Here is a 24190-nt window from a genome sequence, read left to right as displayed (position 1 = left end):
TTTCCAGGGGATACTAAATACAAACAGCAAAGTGCAAAGGAGCATATATAGTATGCTATCTTTTTTGTGAGAAAGAAGGGAAAATAAGAAAACATGCATATATCTGCTTATCGGTAAAAGAAGAAACACAGGAAGGAAAAAAACAAAAAACAAAACGTTGTTTCCTATGAAGGATGGGGTGGGGGAAATGGGGTGGTAGGGACACAGAAGGAGTGGCATTTCTCTGAGTGAAACTTTTGGTATAGTTTTGACTTTTGAAAACATATTAATATTTTACCTTTTCAAAAAATTAAATTTTATTGATCAAAAAAAAAATACCCCACCTGGAACCAAATGAACTTTACTTACATTCTGAAGGAATATAATAAGCATACTGAAGTGGGGGGGCGTTGGGAAGGAAAGAAGAACTAATCTAATAAATGCGCTAAGATTATTTAATCTAAGTAAACTAAATTAGTTTTGACTATGCAATCTCTGGGATATGGCAGGGTATAACTGGGGAAGAAGTGCAAACAAATCTTAAATTTCTAAGGTAATTTTATTTATTATTGTAGCATGGGTAAAGCAATTCTGAAATTATTTTAGATTAATTCAAGACTGAACAAATGAGGGATGCCTGGATGGCTCAGTCGGTTAAGCGTCTGCCTTCGGCTCAGGTCATGATCCCAGGATCCTGGAATCGAGTTCCTCATTGAGTTCCTTGCTCAGCAGGGAGCCTGATTCTCCCTCTGCCTGCCGTTCCTCCAGCTTGTGTGTGCTCGCTCTCTCTGACAAATAAATAAATAAACTCTTAAAAAAAAAAAAAAAGACTGAGCAAATGAGTAAATGCTTTGATGTGGTTTGGACCCAGGGTTTTTCATTATGGAAAAGGGAACCCAGAATTACACTTCCAGAAATATGGAATGGGGAGATAAGAAAGAACCCTTGGGGATGGACTGAAATTGAAGGTATCGACATAAACTGATAAGGTGCTATATGTTAATTAGCATGTATATATTCACGCTTATATGCATACATAACATGTATATGTATCTGTATGTGTAGGTATACATATACATAAACTTTGCTGAAAGGTCTAGGAAGCAAAGACACTGAAATCACAATGAACACTCTGAGCAACCCAGATCTTGGTGGTTAATACCATTTCCCACTTGAAAAAAGCCAGGGATCCTTGGAGAAATGGCTGATTCTAGGGTTGGGATAGAAGGTAGGTAAAAGATGAATCTGGAACATCTTATTTCAGAAATTAAAAGAATACTAAAAAAAATGATAGGGGCATGTCATAAGGAAACAGAAACCATCCTGAAGATGTCCTCACTGGCCAACTCTGGAATAATTTGAGCCCTAAAATAATTAAGTATAATAATTCTATTGTAAGTCATTGAAAAAATAGGAATTCATGAGGGCGCCTGGGTGGCTCAGTTGGTTAAGCGACTGCCTTCGGCTCAGGTCATGATCCTGGAGTCCTGGGATCGAGTCCCGCATCGGGCTCCCTGCTCGGCAGGGAGTCTGCTTCTCCCTCTGACCCTCCTCCCTCTCATGCTCTCTGTCTCAAATAAATAAATAAAATCTTTTAAAAAAAAAAAAAAATAGGAATTCATGAATCCATACCACTGATAGATAGATAGATAGAAAGACAGAAAGATAGATAGATAGATAGATAGATAGATAGATAGATAGATGATAGATAGATAGTTAGATGATAGAAGGAACGGCTCTTCCTTTCTTTTTTTTTAAGTTCTTAGTTTATTAATCCTCTCTTGAAAAATCTGCACCATCACTGCAGATAAAGTCACCGCGGAATCTTTACACCTTCTGTTGTCCCGTTCCCAGCTCACTGTTTGCCAGCACCAACCCTGGCTTTGCAGTCCCTCTGACTTTCTCCATTCTGTTCTTGGACTCCTTTCCTTCCCATTTTCTCGGGGTCTTTTTCTTCTCATACAGGCTGTATCTTGCAAGTCTATGTTTGGGTTCATTTTCCTTTGCATAATCCAAGGATTCACAAGTCATGTCAACACCAGTTGTCTTACCACCACCAAAATGGGTTCTGAATCCAAATATAAAGAGGCTATCTGGTGTGGTGTTGTATATTTTGGCTAGATTTTCCCCGAATTTCTGTCTTAGGTACTGTTGCCTTTCCTAGGTGAAGAACATCAGTGGCCATTTGTTTCTGCTGAAATAGTCACTGGGTCAAAAACTTCCTCGTCTGGATAGTTAAATGTGTCGTTCATGATGGCGGCCGAGTTTTAAGCAGCCAGGGAGGAAAAGGGAAAGGCTCTTTCTTACAGTAGTGCAGGAGCTGGGAAATCAGCACTTTGCAGCCATTATAGTGAAGACCAAATCAGGTAAGAACCATCAACAGATCCTACCTTTAGGGAAAATTTTGACGAAGAGCAATATATACGCATGGTCTTAAAGTGTCTTCTTACAGACGACTTCTTAGTTATGAGGGAGGGGGGAAGCCCCAGTAATTATTTCATGGGGAAATCAGGCAACACTCCGATCAGGTGATCAAAATGAACATCACCTATGAGGGACAGATGGACACTGTGTGCCTCCAGATGGGACAGCTGAAGCAACACACACCGTCGTGCATGCAATTTATTGGCCAAGAATGCATAATCCCCAATCCAATCAGGAGCAAACATGAGAAAAACACAAAGTGAGGATCATCACATTAAAAGAAAGTATGTGGGAGGGGGACTGTCTTTGGCAAAAAATGTTAGTCATAAAAGACAATAAAGGTGAAAGAGACAAGATGACGAAATGCAATCCTTAACATTAGACTGGATCCTGTGCTGGAGAGAAAAGGCAATCCGCAGAGGAGAGTGTTGGCCAGCGATAACACTGGAATGCACACTGTAGGGTATATAAAGTATTAAAGCAAGTTCATGACGTTTACGACTGTACTCTGACATATTCCTATTCTTAGGAAATCCACCCTGAATGTTTAGAAGGGCCATGAGGTATGTGTTTCAGAAAAGATTATGTGTGTGTATACGTCTACTCATATGCGTATGCGCGTGTGCATGGACACTTCACTGAAAATCCTTGTGCATAAAATGTTACGCACAGGTAGGATCTTCTCAAGATAACTTCCTAAAAATAAATTGACTGGATCAGACTGAAAGGACATTTTAATGTTCTGGAAACAAACGAACAAACTGCCATCTGGAAAGGGCATGCGAATTACACTCCTGCCCACGCAGCATATGATAGACACTGACGTTCTGGTCCCTCCCGGGTGGTTCTTATCATAAAAATAAATGTTTTTACAAGTTTAACTCAAAGCCTCTCCGTATTTTATTTTGCACATTTAAAAGCGATTAAGAGGCTGACCATTATCAAGTGCTTACAAGCCATTCTTTTCCATGCATTGTCTATATGTAGCCTTTGCCCATTTTTCTGTTGAGCTGTGGATTGTGTGTGTGTGTGTGTGTGTGTGTGTGTGGCTTTCGTAAGAACATAACTTTTTTATCACGTGTCTTGCAGATGTTTCAATATATTTATTTCTAAAAGTGTTAAAGCTTGCGTGTGCACAGCTCCCTGGCCACAGTGCCGTCCCTGGGTGGGGTGGGGGGCAGGGGGAGGAGCGGGGAGGTGTGGAAGGTCATTCACACTGTACCCCCTGATTAAATGGCAGAATCCTGAGGAGTCTGTCTGGATTCAGGACTCTTTCTTCCAGAGGGGATTTCCTTGACTTTTGCCAAGTGCCAGGGGAACTACCAGTCTGGGACCACTGTGGTTTGAGTGATTAAACTGGGTTGCCCAAGTATGCACACTGAATATAAACTGGACCCCCGGCCCATGTGAGGGCAAGCTTGTATTTCCCTGGCACAGCCCTTTCCACCCTCTGGACCCTCTGGAGACATCTGGTTTCCTAGTCAGCTCTCTGGCAGGTGCATCCCCACCTCCTCCAACCTCTTGCCCCTCCCCTCCCCTTTTTTCCAAGGAGCAGACTGGTTCGGGGGGAGCTTCAAAATCTTTAACCAGAGGTATGGGCTTTGACCAATCAGAAAAGGCTGGGACAAGAAAACAAAATAAAACAGGTAGAATGGCTATCCCAGGGCTTCACAGGGTGACACAGTGTGACAGGCTTTCTCGTGGGGGTCTTTGGGCCGGTTGCCCCCCTCCTTGCGCCATTCGTAACCTTGTTCCTCCTGCACCCAAGACTCTAGGTTCCTGACATCCAGCTTCTGTATTTGTTGAATGTGGGTTTCAGCTCCTAACTGGAATTTTTTTTTCTTGGTCTTCAGAAACTTCCTCAGTTTTCTTTCAACTTTAGCTATGCATTTAGTAGTCCGCTTGTCGTTTACTACCTAAACTTCATAATCCAAGAATATTTTAAGCTGGGAACACTAGAAGTAGAAGCTTGAAGTTTTGTTTTTCTTTCTTCCCTTTTATAATGTGATAAAAATTTGGGTCCTGCCCTGTGACAATCTTCACAACAACCCTATAAACTTTACAGTCTAAAGTGTCACTTCTATGGACAAAAAGACTGAGGTTCAGAAAAGTTAAGACTGTTGCTTAACAGCACACAGACTATGCGGTGAAGCTGAGATCTGAACTCGGAAATATTTCCTGCCATACCAACTGCCTCCTCGGAGAAATGAGCGAAGGTCCCACAGGTGCGAGAAACCTGGCTTCTGCAACAAGGTGAGCGGGTAGAATTGAAGGGGGCTGGCGCCGCCCGAGCATGTGATGGGGGCTCAGGGGCTCTGGCCATGACCTGGAAGCAGCCTGAGTGGCCCTGAGACCTCATTTCCCAAACGCTGTGCAGCTGTGGCCACTGATCAGGGCGGGAGCCTAGAAGCAGAGGGGCAAGGACACTAGGTCAGTGAAGGCAGCCCTAAATGGGCTCAGGAGGGGAGGGATGGAGGGTGACCCCAAGTTAAAGATGCCGCCATCATGCCTTCTGCTTGTCCTCCAGATCACAGTTTATGCGTCACTTCCTCAGTGGCCTTCCTTGAGCTCCCAGACTGGACCCGTCCCTTGTTATAGATTCCTGGGCATGCTCTGTGTCGTCCCATTGTAGACAGCAATATACCTTTTATTATTTCTCCAACAGCTCTCTTCCCCAGTGTTTAAGATCTGAGGGCAGGGGATGTGTCTGTCTTGTTCTCTGCTTTATCCAAAGGCCCGAGTGCAGTGGATGGCACTGCAAAATGCTCAACAAACACGATTTTAAAGGAATCTATGAATGATTTTACATGATATGTCCAGTCACAAGTGGGTCTGGGCTTGCATGTGGACTCAGCGGGGAGCTTGGTCAAGAGACCAAGGCTAGTATCCCAGTCTCAAAGATTGAGCTAATTTGGGGGGGGGGGTGGAGAGCTGGGCTCATATCCAGTATTGCGTTTGGCCCTATGACTAGCCTGAGAGATAACAGGGTGGGAAGTCATTCTCCCCATTTTACAGGTGAGGAAACTGAGTTGGGGGCAGGGGGTTACCTCTTAACGCCTGGCTACAGTCACAGAGCCGGCCGTTGGCAAAACCTCCTGAATCCTGGCTGTTTTCCTTTCCACAGTAACAGCCTCCAGCTAGCGTCTCTCCGCTAGAGCGAGTGTGTTCTCATGAGTGTGTGCATGAGCGTGTGTGCGTGCACGTCTGGGAAGGGGGGTCCACTTGCAGAAGGAAGGCTGACATGGCAGCTACCACTGATCCCCTCATCAATAACCTAGGAAATCAACCTTGCCAGCACTGTGTTGTCTCAGGCTGCCATCCCGTCGTCAATCTACCAACAGTTCACAAGGGTAACTATGCCTGGGGGGGAGGGGGGGTTGGTTACCAGGATTGCCATCCCTTTCCCATAAATGTATGCCTCAGACGAGGCAGGCTCGGATCCCTTGGTACCTTCTGCGCTCCGTCTGACCAAAACCTCACCCTAACCACCCTCTCAGCCCCAGATGATCTCAGCCAGAACCATGCTGCGTGCTGTCAGATTTACCGCTGCCTTGGTCCCCAGGGGAGGTATTCCTTCCATTCGTTGGAGCAGAAAGGCCTTCCTGCCCCTGTTCCTCATTTCTCCCCACCCCTTGATGGTGCTTCTCTGCCCTCCCTTGGGACTCGGCCTCCTCCCTGTTCTGGCTCCAGGGCCAATTTCACCACTTGGCTGTTTATAGCCTTTGCAAGGGAGCTGGGAGGACTTAAATCAAGCGAGGCTGACACCGACCTTCAGCAAATGCCCTCACAAAAGCACACAGCTTTGTCATCACTTTGCTCTCCCATTGAGGGCCCCCAAAATTGGCAATCGTTAGCGAGTGGGAATTAAGAAAGACCCCGTTCTGGGACTTGGCAGCCCACGGGCAGGGAAATGACAGTTGCCAGCCTGGAACTTGGCTCTCTGTAGACGAGGGGCTCACAAGTGTTTGGCGCTGTTCCCTCTGTTGACATCTCAGCTCCGTAGCTCACGCCCTCCCTGATCCCCGAAGGGGTGTCCTCCTTTTTCTAATCCTTTGGACTTCCTGTTCACCAGCCCTGTGCTGCAGGCCTTGGGGACCCCTAATTTACCTACGTCTGGAATGCTCTAGCAACTCTCCACTTTAGCCTTGTTCATGTAAATGGGAACATAATCCAAAGCATTTGGGAGGCTTTTATAAGCCAAGCCCTTTGCAAGCCCAGGCTCATTATATTCACATTACACCAAGATTGTTCCGGTCGAGGACAGAGGAAGAAACAGACGGGGAGCACTGGGGAAAGCTTGGCTTGAGGATACAGAGGCTATGATTGATCAGAGGATGATTGATTAGACAGGAGTCTGTACTCCCTCTTCTTGCTGGGCCAAGGGGTGGCGGCGGCTGGATAGAGACGGGAAACGAATTTGCCTTCTGCTGCGATCTGACTTAGTGTTGGGTACACCAGCTTTACAAAGGGTTTTCAGAGACAGGGAGTGTGGGAAGGAGCTGACAATCACAGAGCCCATCTGTCATGGTACAAAGGCTTGGAGAGGTGAAGTGACCCGCCAGCTAGTTTGTAGTTCCTGAATGTCCAGGGATCGGAAGGCAGATCCAAACCCACGTACAGAGTACTCACGGGACCGCACACAGCTAAAGCTCAGCCAGGCTGCAGAGCTGGGATAAGCCCTTTCCATCCAGGCCAGACATCTCTTTACATCTCCTTGAGGTCTGCAATCTTCCTCAAGCCTCAGTCAGCCCCAGGCTGATCGCAGAGTGGGTGTTTAAGAAAGATGGGTTTGCTGACCCTTCGAGAAGGCCTGCATCCCTAGTTAACTCTTAACTTCCACTGTCTCGATTAAGAGCTCGTTTTTATTTAAAAAAAAAAAAAAGAAAGATTAATGACTTCAAATATGGTTTAAATTTGGTTTATTTAAGGTTCTCCATGACTAGGGGGCGTTGGGGAGTGCTAACGCATTGAGGATGCAAAGGCTTAAAGCAGCAGACTGAGGCTTGGCTTAGCATTAACATCCGGGGGCCTAGTGTTTGAATTGAAAAGGCACAAAGCGGGAGGGCACAGGAGAATGTAGGGTCTGCTTCCCCTGCCTTTCTCAGAACTAGAACAAGGCATAGGATATTCCTCTCCTAAAGCTAAAAGGCCTCTTGGGGGGAGGGTATTTTTTTCCAGTGGTGTCCCAATTAATTACCTTAGAATACCAGCAGCATTTTACGGCCCTCTAAAATAAGGCTGTGGCTCTTCCCTGTGCCATACATAAGTTATCAGTGAAATCGAGGACTTCCGGCAATGCCGAAAACTGAGGGGACCTGAGTGTCAGACATCACGGACTGCTAGGTGTCTGCAATGGCTGAAGGAGAGGCCATGTTGCAGGCGATGGGTAGCTAAAGGGAGGTTATATTTCCAGAAAGGGAACTAGGCTCCATTGCCTTCTTCTTTTTTTTTTTTAAAGATCTATTTATTTATTTGACAGAGAGAGACACAGCGAGAGAGGGAACACAAGCAGGGGGAGTGGGAGAGGGAGAAGCAGGCTTCCGGCCGAGCAGGGAGCCCAATGCGGGGCTCGATCCCAGGACTCTGGGATCATGACCTGAGCCGAAGGCAGATGCCCAACGACTGAGTCCACCCAGGCACCCTGGCTCCGTTGCCTTCTATCTTTTTTTCCTTCCTTTTCCCATTTTGCTGACTCCAGGATAAATTGTGACAAGAGGGGGTGGGCTTGGGAAAGGACACTGGAGAAGAGATGATGCCTGGACTGAAAGTCTCTGGGAAGGCACCGCTCTCACGGCAAACTTGGGACAGCAAGCTGTTCCAGTTAGCAAACATCTAAGCCAGTTTCTGCCTCCCCTGTTCCAGAGGCCCCAAGGGATTATAGCTGTCACGAGGGAATATCCCGGTCGCTGTGATAAAGAAGCCAGGTCTGTGAATGACCTACCAAAGGCACAGCCAGGCTCCCTACTCTTCATCTAGTGCTCTCTACACAAATTGCAGGCAGTGTGCTTTAAACAAACAAACAATCCAAGAGCCTTCGAAGGTCAGTGCTGCAATCTCAGACTCCTAAAGCAGTGGCAACCACTGAAGATTTGAAAGAGCCTCTGCTCCTCTCATTCCTAAGGTCATAACAGCCGACTCAAATATCAGGACAGCCACAAGGGAAACCACTTTTTTTTCTTAAGCCTCTGCTCCCACAGAGCCACGTAGAAAGTGTGATCGAAGGTGCATGTCTTGGCACATGGTTAGGCGTGACTGCTGACTCTGTTGGGGTTGAGCTCTGTTCCCTTCTCCCAGGGGGGTGGAAAACAGCCCGGACCTGTGAACAAACTGCTAACTTGCCTGTGGTTGCCGACTCCGGCTTTCTTTCGGTTGACCAAAAATATGGAGTTAATTCACTCCTCAGCCTTTCTGGGACTGCAATCTTCCGTCAGAGTCAGCAAGGGGGAGAGATTTGAGGAACTGAATAAAAGGTCTTTCTTTGGGAACTTCAAGGAACATATTTTGATGATTATCTTCTACGGAGTTCACAGAGTGGGTTTTCAAAACAGCCAATTGGGTCGGTAAAAATAAAGATTTCAGAGTCTTCTCAAGAGCCAATGCTATATTTAAAGTTGCAAAATAGCTGTAGTTTAAGGTTGGAGAATGTTATAATTAAGGTTGCAAAATTGTTTTCATTAGAACCCTCCCACCATTACCCCCTCCCCGCAGGCTTCCTGTGTGGATACATCTACAGTCCGGTGGGAATCGGTCTGCTCCTCTCTGCTCTAATGAATCTGGTCCTTCCCTTTCAGATTCTCCTGCTCATCAAGTCGTCGTGATCTGCTTCCATATAACAATCACCTCTTTTCTTCTCCTTCATTCCTAAAATCCCATTCGATGCTCTGGGACAGGTTTTCTCTCTCCTGCCACCTCTGTCTGAATCCTCTGAGCCAGCCCACAGCCTGCCTTCCACTGTTCTCCTGGTCACCACGCAGGCTGAGGGGAAACTCGCCCTTTCTCCTAAGCCCTCTCTGTCCCCAGGGACTTTCCTCCCCTTTCTCACCCTGCGTTTCCAACAGGAGCACTCAGCCTCTGGGTGGCACTATTCTTCATTAGACAGGATTTACCCGTGGGGTGTAGACTTTTGGCATCCTAAATGTCAGCAGTGGTCCCTGGTCATTGTGATAACTCCAAATGCCCACCCCATTTCTAGATACCGCTTCAAGGGGTGGTGTAGCCTCCAGTCAAGAAAACAACCCTGGTTATTCACTCCATGCAACAGACCCAACCCTCCCCCATCACATACACATTAGTCCTCCTTTGTGTAGACTGCAGCTCCTCTGGTCCCCCTGAACCCCCATATCCCATGGGAATGGGGAGGTGGGGTGGGAATCACCAGTTGCTTGATCTCTGTTGTCATTTCTGGATCTTTAAGCCCCTCACTCTCCTTGTGTTTCACCGCTTGAGGTCTCTGCTCTCTCTCTCGGAGACTCTCTTCCCTTCTCTCAGCTTCATGTGCAAACTAGAGAGCCCACCATCTACTCACAGAGCTGCTGTGGAAACCCAACGAGGTGACAAATGACAAGTACCTGGCCCACAGTAAATACTTGATAAATGGTCGTAGCTGTCATTTTTATTGGGATTTTTTTTTCGATCCTACTGGACTTGCTACTGTCATTTATTGTCCTTTCTCGGTGCCCCTTATGCTCAAGACCGATTTCCAACTTTCACGAAATCCATTTTTCAGGGCATCTAGGTGGCTCAGTCGGTTAAGCATCTGACGGTTAAACATCCGACTCTTGATTTCGACTTAGGTCATGATCTCAGGGTCATGAGATCGAGCCCCTTGTCGGGCTCTCTGCTGGGTGTGGAGCCAGCTTGGGATTCTCTCTCTCTCTCCCCCTTTGTCCCTCCCCCCCCCAAAAAGAAAGAAACCCATTTTTCAAACTATGTCCTGTGAACCACTCTGAAATTCCAAATTATTCTTTGTGAATAAAAAGTTCTTTGATCAAGTAAGTCTAGAAAATGCTGCATATTCTATTACCATCTTAGAAACTCACATTAACATAGTGAAGATTTTGACAAGTCCCGCAAAAAAAAAAAAAAAAAAAAAGCCCACTTCAATTTGTGTTTATTTTTATGTTTCTCAAACATTTGATGGTAGAACTTCCTGCCATTCTTGAAAAAAAAAGATGCATTAAATCCCATGGAACTGGTATTCAGAGGTGCACCAGCTTCGGGGAACACTGTTCTGGATAAGCACATCACCTGCACTGGATTTTTTTTTTTATCCTGTCTCCAGCTATCAACTTTAATGGAGGCAACATTTGTTGAAAATCCACTGGTTCTCTGGACCTCAGGGCTCCTAGGCCGGGGATCTATGGGTCTCTTCTCCGCCTCAACGACCATTCAGCCACTGCGCCCTCAGGAACAGAAAGTTCCCTGCGGTTCCATCTGTAGGATCTCAAGGACCTCTACCACTGCTCTTCCCACTCCCCGCTGCACTAAGCCTTTTCATTCCTCACTCCATTCTGCCATCAGTCTAGCCCCCCAGGATAAGCTTCAGCTCGCTGGAGCCGTTAGCTTTATCTTCTGGCCCTTGTGCCCTTCACCCTTTCAGCCTGTCTTCTCTGCACTGCTCGGGATGGCAGGGGGGAACCCAGCCCAGGGGGGAGCATGTCGGAGAGCAGTGTGGATTTGTCTTCAGTCAAGTTCTGCCACCTGGATCCTTGCTCGCTACTCCTCCTCTTCTCAGTCTGCTATTCCCCAAAGATGAACCTACTTCCTCCTTTTCTGAAAAGATCAAAATTCTCCACCTTCCTCAAACTCGCTGCGGGTATTACACCTCAAGCCCAGTGGGAATGAAGGGCCCGCTTGTGCCTTTGGAGCAAACTTCAGATGAGAATGCCTTTTGACTCCCCAAACCCCCTTCTAGGAGTTTTTTCCTCAGGGATACTTACACAATGAGGCAAAGATGGTTGTGTAAAAATTACCACTGCATGCTATGATGAACCCAAGGAAAAATGTAAATAACTCAAATGCCCATCAATAAGGGGTTAGTTAAATAAGTGATCATAAAAGTCGTATATGGAATATTATGCAACCATTTAAAAAATAGTGCAGCTCTCTATTTTTTGCCCAGGGAAGATATCTATATTCTATTGTTGAATTTTAAAAGTACATATACAGAATAACATGGAAAGTATAATCTTATCCATATGAAAAAAAAAAATCTGTGTGCAAATATACCCAGAAAGATTTCTGGAAGAATGTTCATTCAAATCTTGTCAATTATCTCGGAGGGGTAGGAGTTCCTGTAAGTACTTTTTTTTCCCCCTTTACTGAATTTTCCAAAAATTTTCATATGGCGTTTATATTATAAAAAGATTAAATGCAACAAGCCTATGTCTGTATATGTCATTTCTCCCTTCCCTCAGGTCCCCAAAAAGAGAGGCTTTCTTTTCTCCAAGGCAAAGCTTTCCTGCTGCTACCTCCTTCCTCACCACGTGACCCTTTCCCTCATCTTCTCTCCCTCTTCCTTCCAATGAGCACAGGCCGGCCCCACCTCAAAAACCCCTTCTTGCCTGGCCCTGCTTCTTACGGTCACTACTCAGTTCCCTTTTCCTGAAACTTCTCTAATGCGAGGTCTCCCTGCACCTTTGCTTCAGACCTACCCATTGCCCTCAGCCTGGGCAGTCTGGCTTTCTCGAATCAATTGACCCTGTTGACGAACGGTCAACGTTGTTGGCCATTTCCTCCTTCTTGGAACTCTCTCCTCTCAGCTTCTGTGACATGACCCACACAGTTCTCTGCCTGTGTCCCTTACCAATCCTGGCTCCTTCCTTCACTCATTTTCTTCCTCCCATTCTCTGGAAGTAGAGATTTTCCAATGTGCACTGAAGTCCTTAGAGCACATCCCCAGGGAGAAGCAGCAACAGGGCTGTCTCCTGACAAACCCTTCCAGGGCCGCTCCAAAATCAAAAGGACACAACAGGAAGTCCTTGGCATGGCACTCGAGGCCTCCTAGTCTTGTGGCTCCCCGAGTCTCTGACCCGACTCTCAACTCCAGGCAAATCTCCCTACCCATCACTAAACAGTTACAGATGAGAGAAACCCAGCTTTTCCCAACATTATTTCCTGTCTCTCCTGACAATCCCCTGAATGACTTCATCCAAGTTTTGCCCACCCTTCAACTCCTCCTGAAAGCCCCTCCAAGCAGCCCCAACTTGTAATGCTCTTTCTCCCCAGGATTCCTACCGAATCCACTGTATATGCCATTCATCTGTTCTGTTACTTCTTCTCCCTTCGTTATCTGGTTTTCCTCTTAAGTGTGTCTGTCTCGTCTGCCTGAGGGCAGAAACTATCAGAGTGTGGGGCAACATCCCAGAATAACCGATAGCTTAGCTTTAGGTTCAGCTGGACGTGAAGGTATCTCATCCAAGCCTTGAAGGAGGTGTCTGCAGGTCTCTATCGAGAGGTGGTTCAGGACACCGTCAGAAATACGCGTCCGGAGCCCAGTGTTGTAAACCTGGTATCACCAGCCTTTCCCCACGTGTCAAATCCACACGGCTGGGTAAGACTGTTCAAGAATGGGTGCCCCCTAAGAACCAGAGGCTCCACAGCTGATACCAGACTCATCCAGAAGAGGAGCAGCAAAGGAGGGAGACAGGAAAAGAACCAATCCTGGCAAAGGGTAAGCTCCTTGAGAGAAAGGATGTTGAGCTCTTTGCATCTTTCTTGGCCCTTAGGCGTAAATAGACATACAAGCTCTGACATTTGGCAGATGGTCAGTAAACATGAAATAGAAGCACGAGTCTTTATTGGAGGCCTACATTAGGTTCTGGGGATCCCATCCATGGTGTTCCTTTTGCCTTTCAGGATTTCAGCCCAGTGGGGGACTCAGATTTACCCACTGGCAGATGTAGCGGATACCTCCTAAGTGCCAGGCACTGGGAGAGAGTGAGGCAAGAAAAAGGCAGCCTGGGTCACCACATTCATGCACCTCACATTCTAACACTACCTTGGGGGCTCCACAGTCTTATTCTGAGAGAAACATAGATATAGATTAATAGATAGATGGATATATATCGTATATACACACACACACACACACACACACACACACACACCCTGTATGTACAGTGGAATATTACACGACCATGAAAAAGGATGAGACCCTGCCACTTGCAACAACATGGATGGATCTAGAGGGTATTATGCTAAGTGAAGTAAGTCAGACTGAGAAAGACAAATACCATATGATTTCACTTATACGCGGAAACCAGAAAAAAACCCCAAATGAATAAACAAAGAACAGAATCAAATCTATAAATACAGAGAACAAACAGATGGTTGCCAGAAGGGAGGTAGGTGAGGGGGGTGGGCAAAATGGGCGAAGGGGTGTAGGAGATACAGGCTTTCGGTTATGGAATGAATAAGTCATGAGCATAAAAGGCACAGCATAAGGAACAGAGTCAATGACATGGTAACAGTGTTGTGTGGTGACAGATGGGGGCGACACTTGTGGTGAGCCCAGCTCTGTTGTACACCTGAAACTAAGGTAACGTTGTGTGTCAACGCTACTCAAATAAAAATAAATAAATAAAGACACGCTCTCAGAAGGAGAAACAAGAGTAGAACGTTAGAGCTGGAAAGAACATTAAAGCTGATCCAGTCTACTTGCAGATGAGGAGGGCCAGGGAGTACCAATCACTTCGTCATAACTACTAGCTTATAAAGCTGGCGGGTGAGCGGACTAGTTCTAACCCTGGGCTTCAGTGCTCACAGCACAGACACACACACACGCACACACACACGTGCCCGCGCACACACACACGCGTGCACGCGCTAACTGAAGCACAGTCAAACACGGGCAGCGTATCTATGAGTGAGGAGGGGCACGGTCCGTCCTGCAGCTGTGCTCACAGGCCTCGCACCCAGCGCAGCTGCCTGGCCTTCATGAAGACTGCTAAGCTGTTCCAGCAAACATCTACCGAGAAGCAGAATTCTTTTTTCTCTCAAATCAGCTTTGGGATGTGAGTCTTCGGTTATCAAAATTACCCCAGCTGGATGGCAAGGTGAGCTCTGTGTGTGTGTGTCTCTAAGGGTTTGGAGCTAATCTCCATCATCTGAGCCCTCGGGTCCCCCCGAATTGAGCTGTTTAGTGGCTCTCTACGCCCTGCTCTTTACACATCAGCTCCTTTTCTTTTAGACTCAGGCTCCTTCCAGCGCCCGCGGTCTGGGGATGGGGGTCAGACTTTCAAAGGGGACCCAGTCTACCCGCTTGTGAGTGGGTACAATCCCCTCTGCCAAGCTGTGGGTGACAGCTTCTCCTGGGACCACACGGCTGTGCTCTGCAGCCCCGGCCGCCCTCTGTCCACGGAGTGCGGGCAGGGGTCTCTGATTCTGTAGGGAGGGGCTGTTCCCCCCATGCTTGGGGAACAGCGGGCTGCGCCTCTGCCCTGTATGAGCGGCTGAGGACAAGTCTCCCAGGGGCACAGAGTCGCCCTGCAGTGGGACTGCTTCCAGCCACCTCTCCACTGAGTCACTTCCGCTCCCCGAGCGGCACTCAGGCTCAGAGTTCCTGGGCTGAGTCACATTGCTTCAGGGCAGGATGGGCCTCAGGGACCACCCAGTAGGAGAACGAGGCCCAGAGAGGGAAACACTTTGACCAGAGCCTCACGTGGGGCCAGGAATAGAGCCTGTGTCTTTGACTCTCAAATCACAGTGGACCACGCTGCTTCTAAAGGTGGGGGGGGGGGCGCCTCATAGAGCTGGAAGGGCTCCCCCCACAGGACCCTCTCACCACAGGTGTGTAAACCATCCCACAGGTGGCTGTTAATGGCTCACACAAGCCAGTGGGAAGCTCCAAGATGGGCCTGTCACCAAGGGCCTGGTGGCAGCTTTTTGCCCCTCGGGTATGAGAAGGGCTATACCTGGGGCCAGGTACTAGCTGGTATCGAAAGATGTGGCTGCCTGGGAGGCCTGGCCAGAGGCAGGCAGGCAGGCGGGCAGGCAGGAGGGGCCCCGGGGTGGAAACAGCGTGGCTGGCAGAGTAGGCCCTGGCGCCTGGCCACCGATGGCCATGCTCCTCTGCAAATGCATTTTCTTGTTTAAGTACCGTCCTCACCAACGCCCCTCTCCCCCACAAAGCATAACATCACCGTGTTTTGCTTTGAGGGGGGAGGTGACTCTTTGCCAACAGATGTAATTCTCAGATTGGTGGGGCCTTTGGAGGAGGGTTGGAAGCCAGTTCCCCTTGGGGAAGGGCCAGTCTGGAAGGGCCGTCCTGCTTTGCTGGGCACTTTCCTTTTTCCATGTGGGTGAAAAAACGTCCTGATTTTTCATACTCCACAGATCCAAAGGCCAAATATTTGCTGTCTGCCCTGCTTTTTCCATCTCAGGTAGAGGCGGCAGCTCTTCCTGGCTCCTGGGGAGGATGAGGGAAGACCCTGGAGGGAGCTGTACTGGGAATCAACCTTTGTCTTCCCCTGCAGCCCTACAGCCCGTGCCCCTGGGATGTTATGGGAGATCATGGAAGGTTTCCCAGAGACTGGAGGAAAAACACATGGGAGCTGTCCCCAAAGGCCTCAGTGAACAGGAGTTTGGCCCCACGTGGTTGGTGAGGTTGTTGGTTGAGAATGGGGAAAAGGAGGTGAGAGGCACAGACCTTGGGAACCCAAGGAGGGAGCCCAGACTTCCAGCCAGCACGCCAGGAGGACCCGGAGACCTGCTAACATGGTACAGCCCGTCCTCCTCCAAATACTCATCCACACCAGCTTGTTTCTCTTCCACTCAGAGGAGTGGAATTGCCTCACTGGGTTTCAGGAAGGCAGGTCATGTGCTCCTAACTCCCTCCTCTATGGGAGCAGGATGTCTCCTCCATTTCAGAGGACTTCTGTCCTGTCTTGCCCTCACCAGATTTTCTCTTACAGTGTTTGTCAGGGATGTTGGTGGAGCCAAACCCTCCGAGTATGTGTAGCATCTTACCATCGTCACTAAGGTCCAGAGCAGTGTGGGCCCCAAGCCTGTGGTGAGATGTGGTCTAAGACCCTTCCAGAGGCTTCTGGGTACCGACCTACCCCAGGCCGGCTAACGGGGGTGGGTACAGCTCCATAGATGTGGTAGCTGAGAGCAGGAACTTCGTGGGTGAGGCTCCTCTCTGCAGCCAAGGGAACTCCCTGGCGCTGATTATAACTTGCTTGCCTCATCCCAGCCAGCCCAAGACACGGTGAGGCCATCGGAAGCCCAGACAGAGGGGCCAGAGGGAAGGAAGCGACAGAGAGGCAGGGGCATATTAGCCAGTCCTCTGGCCTGGAAGTCAGGCACCTGGGCCCTGGTCCCCCTGACTAGCCGTGACTCTTAAGCACGTTCCTTCTCCTATCCACAGGATCAGCAACATAATTTGTAGAGCCCAGTGCAAAATGAAAGCGTGAGGGGACCCTGTTTAAGAGTTATTAAGAATTTCAAGACATTAAACGTAGTATGTATGAGGCCTTCCGAGTGCAGGGACCTGTGGGGAGGCACAGGTTTGCACACCCAGGAAGCTGCTTCTATCTGTTTGGGCCTCAGTTTCTTCAACTATACAACATGGCAGCTGTATTCAGTCAGAGGTTTGTCTGTGAGCCCTTTCTTCACAGGAACCCTCAGCCCCTTCTATGTAAAAGACACAAACAGAGCTGCTTCTTCAACAACACCCGAGAGTAGAGTTTAAAGCCCTTTAGATGATCTCAAAGGTCTTTTTCAGTCCCCACATTCAGGAAGTCAAAGAAGTGGGGAGGTTCTCACTGCCAGGAGCCCAGCACCTGCCGGAGGTGCTAGGGAAGGATTACTGACAAGCACCAATGAGAGCATTCAAAACCTAAAAGGTTCCCTGTCCCATAGGATGATTCCAATGTCTGCTGCTCCCCTAGCCTGAAAATGAGTGTTAAGACAAAGTGTGCTCTTTCCCAGGCCTGAAGAAAGCCAGGCCCAGGTATGAGCACCTGGGACCAAGTCCCTTTCTTGTGTCCATCCCAGGACCTGGCTGCAAGGGCTACGGTGGGGATGATGACCCAGTGCCCTGGGGAGAGCTCAGGCCTGGACCACATGCCTTCCCTAGCCGCTGTGTCCCTGGGAGGTCAGAGGGTGGGTCAGCCAGGGTTCAGAGGTAGGAAGGACAGGGTCTGGCCTGAGGGACTTGGACCCAACAGGTCTCTCCTGAGGAAGGGGTTGAAGTTCCTGGAGGAGAATCCTAGGCCTGGCGCCCCGCAGAAGGCTAGGTAGGGGCTGCAGGAGCCTCTGAGATGGGTCCCCTGGATGGGGATTTAACGCGGCCAGAAGGTTGGGCTAGTGGCAACTTTTTGCGATGACCGGTTAAAGGGATCAGGAACTTCTCTGGAATTTACAACTGTTTTTAGGGATAGAGCAACGCACAGTGAGAAGAGGACTGTGAAGGAGCTGTGTGTGAACTCTCCCCCCCCTCCTTCTCCTCTCCCCCTCCTCTAGACTTCAGGGCTCCCGCGGTCCTCCCGACCAATGCCTTCCGCAGGAGGATCAGAGGGGTCGGGAGAGCCCGGAGCTCGCTCCCGGGGAGATGTCCCCTCCGCAGCCCCGCCGGCAGGAGAGGCGCCCGCCGCGCCCCGGGCGGGGGCGCGGGGGGGCGCGGGGGGCCCGCGGGGGGTCGCCTCGGGCCTCGCGCGCGCGGGGCTTACCTTTCATGGTCCCTCCTGCGGGGCCTCGGGAGCGCCCCGGGGCGGCGGCTCGAGCTGCCGAGTGGCCGGGGTTTGGGGGGGTGTGGGGGGAACCGGCGGCTCCTCGGCCGGAGCCCGCTCGCCGCCCTACGCGCCGCCCGCTCGAGCGCCCGGCTGCGGAGGCGGCGCGCCGAGGGGAGGGTCCGCGGGGTCGCAGCCGGGGGGCGCCGGGCCGCCCATCCCGCCGCCGCGGCCGCCGCCCGCGCGCTTCCCGCTGGAGGCCGGCGAGGTCTGCAGCCGGCCCCGCGCCCCGCGCTCCCCGCCTCCCGCCTCCCCCTCGCTCGCTGGCGCGCGCTCCCTCCCTCCTCGTCACTCCCTGGGCCCGGCCCAGATCCACTAGCTCGGTAGTTTCAAAAAACTGCCGCGGCCGGGCCTCTTTGTGCCGCCGCGGGTCCCCGAGCCCGGGCCCGCCGCTTCCCCCCACCCGCCCTGCGGCCGCGGCGCCCCCGGGGGACCGCGCGGGGACCCCCCCCCCCACCTCCCCAGCCGCCGCCCGCACGGGGGGCCGCCTCGTGGCTGGGCTGGGCCGGCGGGGGAGCGGGTCTCAGCCCCGGACGGACTCCTCACCCGTCTCAGGGGTAGAGGGGACTGGGGGGAAGGCAGGATCCCCGGCTTCCAGCCCCGGGCTGCCGGAGACTGGCCCCGCCTCAGCCCTGAAATTCCGCGTCCCCGCCAGCCCCTCAGTCTCGGGAAGGCCAGCGAGATTGGTCACCCTAGCTCTGCCGCGCTGGGTGGGTGACTTGGGGCGGCCGCTTCATGTCTCCAAACCTCGGTTTCCTGCAGGAGGGCGTTGGGCCCCAGGCGCTCCCAAATTCTGTGATTTTGTACAATGACATCGGAGGGAAACTGACCTCAAGCCAGGAGTTGTGACTCTTGTCAGAGGCTCTCCTCTGGGGTCCTCACATGTCATTCTTCATTAATGGAACATTTCCTGCCCACCTTCCATGTATCAGCCTCTGTGCCCAGCTCTGGGAGGGTGAGGAATATTCCATGAGGTTGCACCTGGTGAAGAAAGCCAACAAGGAAACTAGAAATGGTGCGGAGATGTGATGAACACTGTACCAGGGTAGTGCAGGGAGAGAGGGGACTGCATCCCAGGGGCAACCCAGCCTGGCCTTTCCCCACATCCCCACACTTCCATGCCCACCCCTGTTTGGTCCTAAGAGTAAAGCAGGTAGGGCCAAAGCAGAGACACTTTCTTCTAAGCCAGGAGCCGAGAAGGGGCCACGAAGGGTGGGGGGGGGGGGCAAGTTTCAGTTTGTAAAGCACATTCTCTCCATTCTCTCACCACAGCCTCTAGAGCAGGAGCCAGGACCCATGGTGCCCATTTTACAGAGGTGGAGCCTGAGGTTCAGAGAGGCTGTGGCCCACCTCGTAGTAGGTCACGATGTACTCCTTGAATCTGGATTCCGAGTCCACCTCAGCCTCCTGGGATTGCGGCATGGACCAGGAGAGCTGCTTCCTAAATACCAGGGGGATAGTCACATCAAAGGAATCCTTACCTAGTTTCCTCTGTGTTCATGTATTTCATCTTCCCTGCGGCCTTAGGAGACAAACACTACAAATGTCTTCATTTTTTAGTGGAGGAAACGGAGGGAAGGAGAGATTAATCATGTGCTCACTGTCACGTAGCTAGGAAGTGGAGACCTTGGGACTTGAACCCTGCAGGCTAAATCTGGCGCCTGTGTGGATCGCTACAGTATACCACACTGCTTCTCATAGCAGACACTCAAATACTTATTGACAGAAAGAACAGGCAAATGACCTTTAGTTTTCTCCATGCTTTCTTTAGCTGGCTTGATCCAAGACGTTTAGTGACCCTAACCCTGATGTGAGGGAAGGCCCCCACCCTTCTCCCTGACCCTTTGCATTTGGAGGGTGTATATAGCCTCTGGTATTGCTATGATATGCAAATGAATCAGCAAAGAAATGAAATAGGCCTGTGTCTGGCTGCACATGGGCCCTGAGTGAGCAGGGCTGGACCCCAGCCCTGAAGAGGTTCAGAGGATGAGCTCCAGTTCCGAAAGGATGCAGTTGGAGAGGGGACCCAGCAGTGTGGAGTGGCAAGTGTGAGTTGGCAGGCAGGAGGGGTCAAAGCACTGAGATAGTTCAGAGGGAAGGCAGAAAGATAAAGATAAAGGATGATCACAGATCGCAGATCAAGGGAGGAGCCAGGGATTTCCTAGAGATTACACCAGCCCTTGGGTGGAAAGTCTTCAGCTTCAATTTCAGGCATCTTCTACCAAAAGCTGGAGGGACGGACCCAGGGTCAACCGAAACAACCTCCTAGCTCTCCCACCCCAACCCTGCGCCAAGAGAACAGATGATGAGGGGCTATCAAGATGGGGCTCAGGCTGGGACTTGGGCACAGAGGCACAGAAGACACAGGTGGGGTGGGGTGGGATAGAGAGAAATGCTTAATATTGTTTATAACTTGGGCTGGGGGTGGGTGCATTTGACTGTGACACATGAGCCATACTTCTGTTGGAAGCCAGAGGAAATTGCTATAGGGCAAAGGTCATTTAGAGGGAAAAAAACCAGAATCACTAATGGTGGAGCCCTCTGTGTATTAATGAAGGTAGAGAGTCTCATGTCAGTTCTTGAGCAGTGCTGTGGTTCGCTCAGAACAGAAACCCCCAGGGAGCTCCCCCAGACTTGCTTTTGTCTTTTCTACTACAGACACAAAACGTCTCCTTCTCCTAAAGTTCAATTCCTCCCTCTGTGCTTTTGATCCTCTCCTCTCCCATCCTGTTCTTCACCAGCATTAGGACATTGCTTCCACTTTTCCTTCTTGGAATGTAACTTCAACCCCCAATGTTTGCTAAAATTGCTTCCTTCCTCTTAGTTGCCAGAATAATAGCCTTTTTGAAACGTGTATCGTCTTCAACCATTTTGTAGACTTAACACTGTATTCGTCAGGGTTCTCCAAAGAAACAGAACAAATAGCCAGGAAGAGGAGACCCAGGGAAGAATTAATATTGCAGCTCAAGTCCAAAGGCAGTCTACTGACAGAATTCCCTCTTTCCCTGGGGAGGTCAGTCTTTTTTTTTCTATTGAGGTCTTCAACTGATTAGATAAGGCCCACCACAGGATGGAGAGTAATCTGTTTGACTCAAAGTCTACTGATTTGAATGTCAACCTCAACTGAAAAAACACCTTCCCAGAAGCATCTACAATACTGTTTGACTAAATACCTGAGTACCGTGGCCTAGCCAAGTTGACATGTAAAATTAACCATCACAAACACAGTTCACAGTTCCTTCTTAAAGCTCTCTTCTCCCCTGGTTTCTCTGATCCTACATACCTCTGTTTCTTCTAAGCTTCTTTGACTTCTCTTTCTCTAATAGCTTCTCCTATTCAGTATATTTTCTAAATATGGGCATTCCCTAGCCTGACACTAGTCAGTATAAGTAACACTCACTGCTGTGACAACAAACCCTACATCCCACTATCTTAATACAACAAAAGTTTATTTCTCACTCACATCACAATCCCAGGTGGGCTGGGCAGTTCTCTTCCAGATGGTGACCCAGGGACCCAGGGACCTTCCATCTTGGGAAGAGAGGATGGAGGGCCATGCATAGCAGGATTTAACGGGTTGGGCTGATGTACAGCACTTGGACCCATATTCCACTGGCCAGAGCCTACCTAACAGCGAGGGGGCTTGAAAACAGAGTGAGCTGTGGGCCCCGGATGGAGAAGAGAAGCACCGACCAGTAGGTGCTGGCATTCTCTGCAGTCCATTCTCCCGGCCACTAAATATCTGTTTGCTTCTTTGTCTTCACACATAAAGCACATTCACTCCCCACCTCCTGCCTCGGGGTGGGGCTGTTCAACTCCACGTCCCGCCCAGACATTGCGTCGAGCTCACAGTCCAGGCTCTCCCTGTGATTCTGTCTTTTCTGTCAGCTCAAGTAGCTCCAATCTCAAATGGAGGAGCATGGATCAGATAACCACAATTAAAACGCCCATTTGGAAAAGGGAAAAGAGAGAGAGACAGAGTAGCTTTAGGTCTGTGGCTATTTTGAGACCCCCTCAGTTGCTCTAAAGGCCCCTAACCCTAGGATGGGGGAAGGTCTTTGCTTAGGCCCTCGTTCAACTCTCTGGAGGAGCTCTCTTGTTTATTATACCCTAGGCTCTGCTCTCTAGAAGAACCTTCCTGGCCTGCCACCCTCTTTGTATACATCTGAAGTGGGTGCTGGGGGCTGAGTCTTCCCTGGAGTTGCTCAGTTCTCCCAGCTCACTTCCCTCTGGAGCAGGGTTATTTTACAGCTCCCATAGTTGAGATAAAAAGTAAAAGTCTGGGCATGTGGGGTTTTTTATGTGTTCGGTTGGTTTTGGGGTTTGGGGGGTGTGTTTGTGTATGATCAAGTCCCTCAAAATTTTAGCAAAGTCTCATCTATTTGCTTCTAGTCGATTCCATGGGCTAGTGACCACACCTAGAGTTTTTTCTAGACATAGTTTCCAAACCTGCTTTATTTCCTTGTTTCTGTCCCCTGTGCCTCTTTCTGTCTCTCAAGGGGCAGGTTGCTACCTTGATGCTATAAGACTTGACTGGGAAGGTCATATCCTTAATCTGATATTTTCCCTGATGCTGGGTCTCAATGGGCCTTTTCTGCTGTTTGGGATCTAGAAGCCGTTGGTGTTTTCCTCCCTATCAGGCTTAAATTTTCTGAACTCTCTCTGTTCCCTTTTATTTCTCTTTGCAAACCATCCATTTCTCCTGAGCTCATCTTTTTCTAAGATTGCTTTGCCAAATATCACCAACAGCAGAGAACATAGGCTATCACTTTCTTTCCAACAAATGCCCCTGAGCGTCAGTAGGCATGTGGTCTGCTGTCCTAGATAGCACGGACACAGGTTACCAAATATGTTGCCACTGCATAATAAAGATTTTCATATTTTCAGCCTCTATTTGCAGGTTCTTTGCACCCTGCTACACAGTTGCTAAGCTATGCCACATATTTATGTTTTTATGACCGTGGAATCCCATTTCAAGAGAGTTTCTGTAGTAGTTAGAGCAAGTAGCGCTGGCTCTGATAAATAACTGCAAGACTTTAAAGACAGCACAGCAGTGGTTTATTTCTCACGTATTTCACAATCCATTGCAGGTTAGGTGGCTCACTTACAAATGTTGGCTGGAGGATCCAGCTTCTTCCGTCCTGAGATGCTGCCATCTTCAGTAGGTGGCCTCCCAGGTTGATGGAGAATGGAAAGAGAGGTCGGAGGATTGTGGATTGGAGATGAGCACAGCACAGACCTAGAAGAGGCACACAGTCACTGTCAGCCCCATTCCACCGCCAGATCTCAGTCACATGACCTCAACCAAAGGCAAGGGGGCAGGGAAATATCCCTTAGCTGGGTTACCGCGAGGAAAGGGGGAAACATGGATGCTGGTGAGACCTTCGGTGCATTAACAAATCCCTCTCCAGCCCAGACCTTAGCAAGGTTTTCGCCCTTACTCCCCCAATGAGCTCTCAAATGCCATGGATTAAAACTCCTTGCAGTGTGACCGCCTTGTTCATGCTGCCTTGTTAATCACCCAAATAATCATTCCTGGGAAGCTAAAGAGAGAAATATTTTTGGAAGGCAGGTATGCTCACCACCATACCATCAATGCTGCCCAGGAGTAAATTTTTGAAAGGACACAGAGGGCCAGTCCACGGTATTTCGTAACAGTGTTCCAGCAATGTCGGCCATCCAGGAAAACGTAAATCCCATTTTCCTATTGGACTCCATTTAAAATAAGAAATAGAATTTCCTGGGGGAAAAAAATCCATTGATATTTTCAGTTGAAGAGGTTTGCCTGGAGAAGTGTTAAATTGGCCTTCTTCGGCCCATTCTCTGAACTATGTGCTATTTTCACAATTCTTAAGTTTCCGATCTTTTATTGCTTTCCCCCAGAAATTCACCTAAGATTTCTCCCATGTGTATGGATTCTTGCCTCACTTCACATTTATCAGTATGAGAATTTTTGAGAATGTATAGTGGCTAAGAGGCGCCCTGCAATACCACTCCTTACCAGTGGGTGATGCTATATAATATGAATTCTTCTAGCTGGCAAATTCTTTTTTTTT

The 24190-nt window shown here is 49.5% G+C and overlaps 1 protein-coding gene across 4 annotated transcripts in view; it reads right to left on the bottom strand.

Annotated features, from left to right (window-relative positions):
• Positions 1–18330, bottom strand: part of SCARA3 (scavenger receptor class A member 3) — a 72489-nt gene extending 54159 nt beyond the window's left edge. For 2 of the 4 annotated variants that reach the window (XM_081810484.1, XM_081810494.1), the window contains exon 1: positions 18075–18329. In XM_081810484.1, the coding sequence (XP_081666610.1) occupies positions 18075–18081 (7 nt within the window). In that variant the 5' untranslated portion in view covers positions 18082–18329. Of the gene's footprint in view, positions 1–8738; positions 9671–18074 lie in introns of those variants that run through there. The other 2 variants (XM_081810476.1, XM_081810488.1) reach the window with 2 other exon arrangements.
• Between the last annotated feature and the right edge of the window lie 5860 nt (positions 18331–24190).

Source organism: Leptonychotes weddellii, chromosome 2 (assembly GCF_054177405.1).
Source record: "Leptonychotes weddellii isolate Sample4059 chromosome 2, ASM5417740v2, whole genome shotgun sequence".
Classification (NCBI taxonomy): domain Eukaryota; kingdom Metazoa; phylum Chordata; class Mammalia; order Carnivora; family Phocidae; genus Leptonychotes; species Leptonychotes weddellii.
The sequence above is the reverse complement of the archived record's forward strand: the minus strand, read 5'-3'. Positions and strand labels throughout refer to the sequence as shown.